At 42.9% G+C, this 10,990-nt stretch overlaps 1 protein-coding gene across 1 annotated transcript; it reads right to left on the bottom strand.

Moving 5' to 3' along the window:
- Positions 1-6,061: 6,061 nt before the first annotated feature.
- LOC127783543 (zinc finger protein GIS3-like) lies at positions 6,062-6,520 on the bottom strand. The gene has a single exon (XM_052310734.1). It carries the CDS (start codon positions 6,518-6,520, stop codon positions 6,062-6,064), a length of 459 nt encoding a protein of 152 aa, XP_052166694.1.
- Positions 6,521-10,990: the final 4,470 nt, after the last annotated feature.

The following is a 10,990-nucleotide window of genomic DNA, read 5'->3' as shown; positions in this document are numbered from 1 at the left end:
CCCATATCGTATTTTACATGCATACACACACGACAATTCAAATCAACAACGAAGAGTTAAACGGAGGGAGAAATAATGAATATTTACCTTTAGGCTTCAATCTTTAACCAAACACCACAAAAAAAATAGAGCAAAACCTCCTCCCCTCCTCAAGCTGATCGGGCAAGAAGGAGAGGCGCCGCTCTCTTCTTGCTCAATCAGCTCGAGTGGCAAGGGATGGAGTATAAGTACTGCTGTCGGAACAAAGGTGCCGGTTCTAGACCCAAAACCGGCACCTTTGTCTTCCCAACCGGCACCTTTGTGTGGGACATGAAAAGCACTATTGGAACAAAGGTGCCGATTCTAGACCCAAAACCGGCACCTTTGAATTCCCAACCGGCACCTTTGTGTAGGGCGTGAAAAGTGCTATTAGAAGAAAGGTGCCGGTTCTAGACCAAAAACCGGCACCTTTGTCTTGTCATACAAAAAATCGGCACCTATGTGTGGGGCCCACCAACGGCTAGTGTCGGAGAGAGAATATTAAAGGTGCCGGTTTTGGATCGAGAACCGACACCTTTGACTTGTAATACCAAGAACCGGCACCTTTGTGTAGGGCCCACCGTCAGACATGAAAAACACTAATGAAACAAAGGTGCCGGTTTTGTGTTGAGAACCGACACCTTTGTCTTAAAACCGGCACCTATGTGTGGGGCCCGCCAACGGCTAGTGAGGGAGGGAGAAAATTAAAGGTGCCGGTTTTGGGTCTAGAACCGGCACCTTTCTCGGACACAGGTTTTAGGTGTCGGTTTTATTTAAAAACCGGCACCTATTTAGAGATAAAGGTGCCGGTTTTTGAATATGTGGTGCGTGGGGATGGGCTCATGGGCGGGGAAGGCATTATAGGTGTCGGTTTTTGGTGTGCCGGCACCTATAGTGGTGACACCTATTTGCCTTTTTGTAGTAGTGTAGAATAATATTTTCAACAGAAACAAATATATTAAAAAAATATATATTTAATGACGGATCTAATAAAATGATTTTAGTGTTATTGATGTTGCTTTCTTTTCTATTAATTTGATCAAACTTTAAAAGTTTGAATTAAGATAGAAGCAAAACATATTGTGTATAGCTACCTGTGCTTGGCACCGTGGGGAGAGTGCAGTACTACGGAAGCGCCGCATCCAAAGAAGTGATTACCTGTTTGGAAGAGTAATTTAGTGAATTTGAACTTCGATCTAGCTATACTATTCCATATTATATTATTAGAAGTAAATGTAAACATTCTTATAATTTATAAAAGTACTGCAGTACATAATCATACTCCTATATATATAGTCTAAAATCCCCTTTTGCATTTCACTTAGTGAAAAGCATGACGATAATATTCAATTTTAATAATGAAAAATATTGTGTGTGTGTGTGTGTGTCTATATATATATATATATATATACATATATATATATATATATATATATATATATATATATATATATATATATATATATATATATATATATATATATATATATATATATGCTTGTTGCACTGTAAATAGTCATGAAAAGAAAATAAATAAAAAAATTCAATATCATAGGTTACAATATTACTCCCTCTATCTACTTTTGATAGTCATATTTCATCTTGGCATACAGACTAAGGATAAGTTATTCTATTTATCATCCATTTAAACATGCTACTAGTAATTTCTCGTAAACAAACGATTCATTAATATTTACATTTCTCGATGTCCATATAACCAATCTTGTGTGGAAGAATGGAAAGTCATGCATTAAATCCGAGAAATTCATTAAGAGGATATAGGTTGTTGAATTGAAATATGCCTATCAAAAATAAAATTTTCAGATTTGGAAATATAACTATCAAAAGTAGATGGAGGGAGTATATCACTGGTGGAGAAACCATTTTTACTCCCGGTTGGGAACCCCCCTATAGTCCCGATTTTCCAACCAGGAGTAAGAATTCGGGACTAAAGATCGCTATCTTTAGTCCCGGTTCAAATTCCCGGGACTAAAGATGTGGTCCCGATTAGAGGGTTTTTTTCTTTTTCTTTTCTCTCTTTCCTTTTCACTTTTCTTTTGCTATTTGCCCAAATCATCTCAAATCAAACATTCATAGCAAATCATTCACAGCATCATCTCAGATCAAACATTCACAGCACACAGCAATATAGTTCATTCAAATCATTTACAGCAATAGTGCATCCCAAATCATTCACACAATAGTTCATCAACAACAACACAGATCAAATCATACATTAAACACAGATCGTATCAATCAACACAGATCGAATCGCACATTAAGGAAAAAAAGAAAAAAAAGAAAAAAAATCCACGGCAGCGCCGCCCTCAACCGCTTGCCGCCGCACCGGCCACCGTCGGGCACGGCTCTCCGCGTGAGGCCGCCGCCCGGCTGCCTCCCCCTTCAGATCCGGCGACGGCTGGCTGCCTCCCCTCCGGATCCGCCGCCGCCGCCCGGCTGGCCGCCGTGGCGCGAGGCCGCCTCCGCCTCCGCCAGGCCGCTGTTGAGTGAGGGCCTGGCCACTGACAGTTGGGAAGAGAGGGGAGGAATAGAATGGGGAGAGGTGGAGGAGGAAGAGGAAGAGATAAGGTTAGTGAGGAGGAGATATAATTTATTAACTCCTCGATCTCACGCACACCTCGTCCTCTCCGCCGCGCATGCCGATCTTTTGTTTTTGTTTAGGATACCAGCCGGGACTACAAATGGATCTTTAGTCCCGGTTAGTAATATCAACCGGAACTAAAGATAATAGGGATCTTTTTATCGGTTGGTGTTACCAACCGGGACTAGAAATATATCTTTAGTCCCGGTTGAGAACACCAACCAAGACTAAAGATAAAAAAGTAGCTCTATCCTTTTGAACCGAAACTAAAGATAATCTTTAGTCCCGATATTTATTGCAACCGGGACTATTGTGGATTTTGGCTGACCGACCAAAGATGGTTTCTCCACCAGTGAATGTCACATCACAAACATGCAATATCATTACACACTCAGAAAAAAAAATTTATTGATGAAAAAACTGAAAATTTTCTATCCAAATTTGGTTATCTCGTTTCCGTTTGTGTACGTCAATTATGACTTGAAATTTGCAAGATGGTAGATTATGCCTATTGCAGAAATGTTATGAAATCTTTTCAGGATCTTTTATTACTATGTGACGTATTGATATTTAAGGAGTGAGAAGTAAACAAGTGCGTATGCGCTATTGAGTTGTAAAAAGCAGACTCAACCTCTATATTAATTTGCTGATCGAATTAAAATATATACTTCTGAAATTTGAGACTGAAACGTTAGACATTGGATTGAGCAATTGATGGGATATAGATTGCTTTCAAGAAAGATTGATGCGTGGAGAGAGAGAGACAGAGAGATTGATTGATTGAGTGATTTCTACATAGATTTCGGATGGCCGGGGGTGCTAGAATTAAGATATACTAGCTAAAATACCCGTGCGTTGCAACGGGTGAAAAAATTTCAATGATAATATACGTTTCACTTGCATAACCATACCAATGATATTGTTTGTATCGATCGTTGTAGCTAAGGCATATCATAAGGAAAATAGGAACATCTTCAATGTAATAGCCCAACCTCGATGATGGCAACATTACCTATGCCTCCTTTACCCAAAAGAATTAGATTATTTATGTGGTTGTACACATATAATCTGAAATACTATTTCAATCTTATTTTTGCAACTAATAATAGGATTAACCAAATTTTACGCTGTCTCACTTGGTCAAGTCTAGACAAAACAGAGCCAGCATGAACTATTCCCTTAATATATAATTATTTTTATATGATACGCTATCAAGAATATTAGCTATTAACAAAGTAGTCTGATAATTGCATACAAAGACGTGCAGGGCCTCCAATACAAGAGAGTAGATCAGGAAACATAGGCCGTATAGGAGATGGAAAAAAAATAGATGATCCTATCCGACCCAAGCCTCGATCAATTTGATCTCGTTCCGAGAAAAAAAGCCCAAACAAGAATTCACATCAAAACATTCCACGAACGTTTTGGAAAAACCAAACCGACGCAGTAGACGATGGACAATGCAAACGATATGATTATTTTTCATGGAATCGAATGTTTTTTTTTTCCTAAAACCAGACAGCTTTTTTTCGTATTTCACAGTGCCAAACCAGATTTTTTTATAAGCGTGGTTTTTTTTTTCGCGTTGGGTCGTATAGTTTTTTCAGACCAGTTTTTTTATAAACTTTTTATAAACTACTTTTTTTTCTCGGTGGAGTCGGACGGTTTTTTTATCCGCTTTTCTCGTGTGGATTCATACTTTTTATATGTTTTTTATATACAACGATTTTTATCTCGTGTTGAGTCAGACGTTTTCTCGAACCGGTATTTTTATAAACGACGGTTTTTCTCCTCGTGTTGAGTCAGTTGATTTTTCCGAACCGATTTTCCTATAAATGGCGTTTTTCTCGCTTTTGGGTCTAATTTTTTTTTCCATTTTTATAAATGATGGAAACTTACCCGTGCGTTGCAACAGGTAAAGACTTTTTTTTTCCAGTAGTACAACAACTATTAGGAGTTGAGGAATAAATTGAAAAAGCGTTACGTCCTACCTCCCTTCGCTCGGCCTGCCTCTTCTAGCTTCCGGAATACAATTTTGTGTCCATATGATGACAGAGCCGATAATCCAGATCAAATATACTCGATCTCTTGAGGGCTTTTGATCCACTTGATCTCCTCTTTCCTTTTTTTCCAAAATCGGAGCGAATCCACAATACTTGGGATAAAAAGGGAAAAATCATTGGTCGGCTATCATTGACAACCGTTAAATGGAGATTAAATCCGGCGAATTAAAGCCAAATTGAAAGGGGAAATCATGCGGGAAAGGATGAGGAAGGAATAGAGAATCGAATTTTGCAATTAATTAGAGGAGAAAATGTATGGGTAGACATTTTATTATGTATAGATTTTGAGGCGGACATTTTTCTCTTTTTTTACGGACTTTGAGTCGGACTTTTTTCCTTTTTTTATGGACAAGAAGTCCTTCTTTTTTATATACACTAGAAAAATGTCCGTGTGTTGCAACGGGTGAATGCTAATTTTATATGGTTTAGTTTGGATGAAATTTATTTTGGAAATTTGCTTGGATATTTTCTTAAGAAAATAATAAACCGTAATTAGGAGTCTGACTTTCTTCTCATGTTAGCATGCTGAGTTTTTTTTAAAAAAAATTTATTATACGACTTCTTTTATATGTTCAAAAGCAAACGAATTTAAAATCCGACTCAAACACGTATATGTATTTCTAAAAGCAAACGAACTTGAAAACCGACTCAAATACGGATGACGTATCAAAATACCGCAAAAACATCTTTAATTTTTATAATAGTAGAGATACGGACGAGAAGTCTTTTTTTCCAAGGGAGTCGGACATTTTCTTTATGGGGAGTCGGGCCTATTTTATATACAGTACAACTCCATTCACAAACCAGATATAATTAAGAACAGGAGATGTGCAAGCTTATTTGAAAACCCATAAGCAATCTATTTTCATGTTTGGTTATTATATATATGAAGCCTATACATTTAACATTTATGTTCAAGCCGATTGCATTGGCAAGTATAGTAGTCGATCTAACAGAGCATATTTGGTCGGCTTGAGGAATAGAAGGAATGAAGCATATTTTTTTTTCCAAAATACTTCGAAAATTGAGAATTAAGATTCCCAAGGAAATTAATACTGAACAATTTAAAATTATCGATAACCAAGGGAAATTTGGAGGGACGATGCAAGGCAGGATCAGCTATATGCATGGAATATGCAGAGAATCTGAAGAACATGAATTACAGATCACCAACAAAACAGATCACATGCCAAAATAAATTGGCTAACTGAGAACAAAAAACAACAACAACAACAGAGCTAGCTAGAGCACATCCGCCGGTAAACTCAATTAGAAGAATGAAACAGTACAGATTGATAAAGCTAGCTAGCTAGCTACAATGCTTCGACGACATACCCATCAAACAACACAAGACCAGTGGGAGTTGAGGATGACGCGATTACAGCCTGAGAGACAAGTCCAGCCCGTGGGGGCACTCGACGCCGTACTCCGGCGAGCTGTTGCCGCGCGCGATGCCGCCGAGCTCGGGAGCAGAGGCGCCCTGGTGCGCTTCCTCCCTTACCTTCGGAGCTGCACGGTGCTGCTGCGCCTCCACGCTCACCGCCTTCTGAGCTGCTGCTGGGCTGGAGTACCCGGCGGCGCCGGCGCCATCTGCCGCGGGCGGCGCCCCGTGCGCGCGCAACGCGGCGGCGATCTCCCGGCGGCGCTTGGCCAGGCTGCGCTCGTACTTGTGCGCGTTCTGGTGGCCGCCCAGCGCCTGCGAGCTGTCGAACTTGCGGTCGCAGTACATGCAGAGGAAGAATCCGACCAAGGGTGGCTCGGGCGACGGCGGAGGGGTGTAGCAGAGGGTGAGCTCTAGGTTCATCTCGCCCTCCTCCTCCCTGTTGTTCACCGCCATTATTAAACTATCTAGCTAATTAAGCTACGGACCTGCCTATGCGTTTTTATTATTGATGTAAGCTAACGAGTGTGTTACACTATGCTGCAGGATCACGTTAATTAGGACCTATTTGGCACATCTCCAGCCCAGCCAAACAGTTTCAGCTCCATCTAAAATGGAGAAACTGAGCTTGGTGGAGCGCTCTCACATAATGAGCTAGAGAAGTGAAGCTGGGTTTACACAACTCCCCTCTAGACTCAACTCCTGCAGCTAAACTTAGAAGTTGGAGCTCTACCAAAAGAGCAAATAGACAGATGTCAGGCACATTTTTGGTACGTAGATGAGGAGAGTAAGTGGACGTGGAGAAGTTGATGGAACAATGTAGTTTATGGTTGACGTCAGGCTGACATCAGCATGAAACAAAGGAACAATATGGGGATACGTCAATTTTTTTTGAGAGAATCCATGAAATGCCATTGATAAGCGTTAAATGGCTGAAACTGACATCGTCAGGCTGACATCAGCATAAAATGACATCGTCGTTAGGGTTCCGTCTATTCCATGCCGTTAAATACACCGTTCATCCTATAGACCTTAACGGCACGAAATGGACGGAACCCTAACGGCAATGGCATTTTTTGAACAAAATCATTTGTACGATGGCATTTCTTGGAACTCACACTTATCGATGGCATTTCAAAAACTTAGACGCTTGTCAATGGCATTTCATGGATTATCTCTTTTTTTTTAAACCTAAGGCAGAACTTTGTTCCACTCTTATATTTAGAAGAAGAGAATTGACCCAGTTTATAAGGAAAACCTGGCCTGAAAACTATACAACTTCACGGTTAATTATAGGAAAATCGGCTAAAACCCACCGGTACACAACTAACAACGACGGCGGAGCCCAATCGCAGGACGTCGCTGTCATGGTTATGGATACCACATACCTAATAGTAGTTGACTAAATCTCGGCAGGACCCACCACATACCATGTCCTATACGGAAACAACCTTCGGATATAGGAGGAGTTCCAATAAGGAAAGACAACCAGAGTTCTACATGGAAATGACAAGGACTACTCGGATTGTATCCATATTGGTTTCCCTAGTTCTACTTGAACAAGGGGACACCTATGAGTATAAATACAAGCCCGCTAGGAGGGGAGAAGGAACACCCACCACGAGACAATCAACACCCAACACAATCAACATAGAAGCCTACATACACCAAGACACGCTGTCGGATATCGACTTCAGGGATAAGCACGGCTAGTACCCTACGGTGTCTCCGGATACTGTCACGAGAGATGAAAGCGCTATCTCTGATCTCGCCGGGCACGGATTCGAGGAGAAAGGCTACCCTGTTGTCTACTACGAGTCAGATCGTCAGACCGCCATGTCGACAACAGTTAGATAGGCTACTCTAAACATTGTACTGGTGTGATTATCATGAATAAGAGCAATACCGGCTTCGGCCAACAGGATGTAGGGTTATTACCTGACAACACAGGGGCCCAAACCTGTATAAAAATCCCTGTCTCCATCTCTTTTACCTCAGTCTCGCGTATATCCTAGCATCGACGGTCCCCATACTATGTAAATACCAGAATTGCGACATCAAACGTCGACAGTCGCCGCCAAGCTAAACACAATTGCAACACAACAGCTCCCACATCGCAGAAGAAGTGTTATCGTTGCCGAGCTAGCCGCCCAAGCGACCCAGCGGCGCCGACTTCACAACCGCAGCGACCCTAAAGCCACGAAAGTTGCCAAATCGAAAAGCAACTCCAACATCCAACAATGGGCATCAGCCAAGCCACCGAGGAGCCACTTCCTTCACACGACCAGCACCAGAACTCCTTGGAAGAGACTGCAACATGTCATCGTTCCCGAGCATTGCCGCACCACATCAGCGAGCAGCTTTGACTTCATTAGCAGAAACAACCGAAGAGCGTGTCGGTGTCGCCCACCATAAGAATGAAGCGGACCCAAGAAGGCGAAGGCCTCGCTAAACACAAGGTATGAAAGCTTTTGAATTGAAAAGACCATCAACAGTCATCGATGTGTTGGCACTTCTCCGAAGCGACGCCCCCAAGGAGGACACGACTCGTATCGCCGCCATCGCTCGTCCGAAAGTTGGAACAAGGTTTTCACATGGAGATTTGTGAGGGATACGAAAGAACGCCATGACAACGCCTCCAAGAAGGGAAACGGCGCCCACGCGCACCATCATCGTTGAACTGGCCCAAGGCATGGCAAGGCTTTCGCCAACATCTTCACATCACCCACACAAGCACCCCCACCATCGATGGCCACAGAATAGTCCATGACGTCTCACAAGAAGTCATACCTTGACCGTACCCAATGGCAAATATGGGCCCTTGGCTACCCTCGAAATGCCATTAATCCGCCAATAACTCCTATGGCAAGCCGGAACCTCCGCCCTCCCCTTAGTGTTCCCCACGACAGGAACAAGGTCCGACCAAAGAAGGGGGGGAAACCGAAAGGAGGGAGAACACTCGGCCGACAATGAGGAAGTCACCACCGCGAACGTCAAGCCCCATTCCTGCATCACACCAGCACAAGCCGTCGTCCCGCCAACTCCATATCCGCACATTGCCGCACATGAGCCACAAGACCCGCCACTGGCAGAAGAAGCCCCTTGCCGAGCAAGAGGCTCGCCGCTAGCGAGCAACCCCACCGTGCTCGCCGGAGCCCGCCCGAGAGCCGCCTCGCCGACCGGCTGCCCTGGCTAGATCTGCCGTGGAGGCGATAGATCCGGCCGCGAATGGCCAGATCTAGCCAGGCTCGGGGGGCAACGACCAGCCAGGGCGACGCAAGCTGGTGACACGTCCGCGCAGCCGCAGCCGTCCGTCGACGCCACTACCACCGTGCTGCTACTGATAGACGCCGACGCTGAAGCCGCGACCTCAGCGCGAGCGAGTCGCCATTGCTCGCCAGTCCATCGCCCGCCAATCCGTCGCCTGCACCGCAACGTGACGCTGCCCCTCCGGGCACATCTGTGCTGCCGTAGCATTCGCCGTCACTGTTGACGGTCATTACAGACATATTTCGACCGCCAATATAACTAAAATAATGGAGAATTAGCTATGCTTACAATGCATGTTTGTTTTCAAATAATATATTTCCACTTAAACTTGTAGAATAACATGTTGCAGGAATTTATCATATAAAATAAACAGAAAGTGGAAAAAACCTCACTCCTAAGCAAGCAAATGGATAAGGAGGGCCCACATGTCAGGTGTAACCACTGCAAACCGCCTTAACTGCAAAAACCGCCATGAGAACCCACCTGCCAGCCACCCTACCAAAGCTGGAGGCCTGTCGGGCCAGCCAAGGTTCGCCCGAACTAGAGTTCGGCCGAACCTGGGCAGCGCCCAATCAGCCTGGCCCTCCACGTGTACGATCCGGATGCACTCTTAGTGACGGTTGTGAGGGTAAAATGGACAATTTGCATGGATACAACTGTCATACCGACCCTATAAAAGGAGTTCATTTCACTTCACAACACACTCAAGCAAGCTCAATTCCTCTTCATACATTAGTATTAGTAGTATAGTGCTAAGTGGAGTATTATAGAACAGTGTTAGGAGTCCTTGGAGTCTTCGGAAGAGTTTTCGGTATGGCTCTAGCAGCTATTATAATCTCTTCTGTAATACTTTCCGGAGTAATGAAATACTCTTCTTTATATATCTTCGGTGCTTTGCTTAGTCTGAGTATTGGTCTTACTTTATATCTGCATTTTAGTCTGAGTATTGGTCTTACTTTATATCTACATTATATTAATTATGTGGGTAGCCTACCAGAGAGGTGTAATGGTGCAGGTTTAATGTCTAATTTATCAGTTGCTCTATGTCAGGTGCACGGGTATAGAGTAGTATTTAGTAATGTAAGCATGGTGCTTAGATTATTAAATATCATTAATTGGGCATATATGCTGCGGGACAATAGAGGTGGGCCGCTGATAGTGACAGCTCAGTACAGGTGTTCCTCCACGTTAGTATATATATTCCTAAGACAAATTCCTAGAGAGGGTTTTCCTCCGTATATTAGCCTCGATTGGACAGCCATGACAGGTTGTCATAAAAAACTTGGTAACACGGGGTGGTCTCTCGAAGTACCAGGAGGACACTGTTAGGGGGTATTGGCCACATGATTGTATATTAGCAGATGTAAACTAGGATTTGAGTGTATATTAGAATAATAGGAATAGAGTGCTTTCTGTTTCTTCCACTTAGTTAAACTTATTTTATTATGAGGATTTGAATAGCTTAGCTTCGTGTCACTCTGCCCATATATTAAACTTAACCCCGACTTAGACTTTGATAAATACAAGTAATATATGTATAAAGAGTATTAGCATAGTCTACTCATATTATCATCCCTTAGGATTAAAAATACGATACCTTGGAATACTTTCGAGTGAAATGCTACAATCTTATATTCGTGCACTTGCAGATAACAT

The sequence above is a fragment of the Oryza glaberrima genome, chromosome 9, assembly GCF_000147395.1.
Source record: "Oryza glaberrima chromosome 9, OglaRS2, whole genome shotgun sequence".
Classification (NCBI taxonomy): Eukaryota; Viridiplantae; Streptophyta; class Magnoliopsida; order Poales; family Poaceae; genus Oryza; species Oryza glaberrima.
Note: the sequence above shows the minus strand (reverse complement) of the source record. Positions and strands in the feature narration are given on the sequence as shown.

Excerpts from the sequence above, each read along its gene's own strand:
- LOC127783543 (XM_052310734.1), bottom strand. The coding sequence starts at position 6,520 with ATGGCGGTGAACAACAGGGAGGAGGAGGGCGAGATGAACCTAGAGCTC.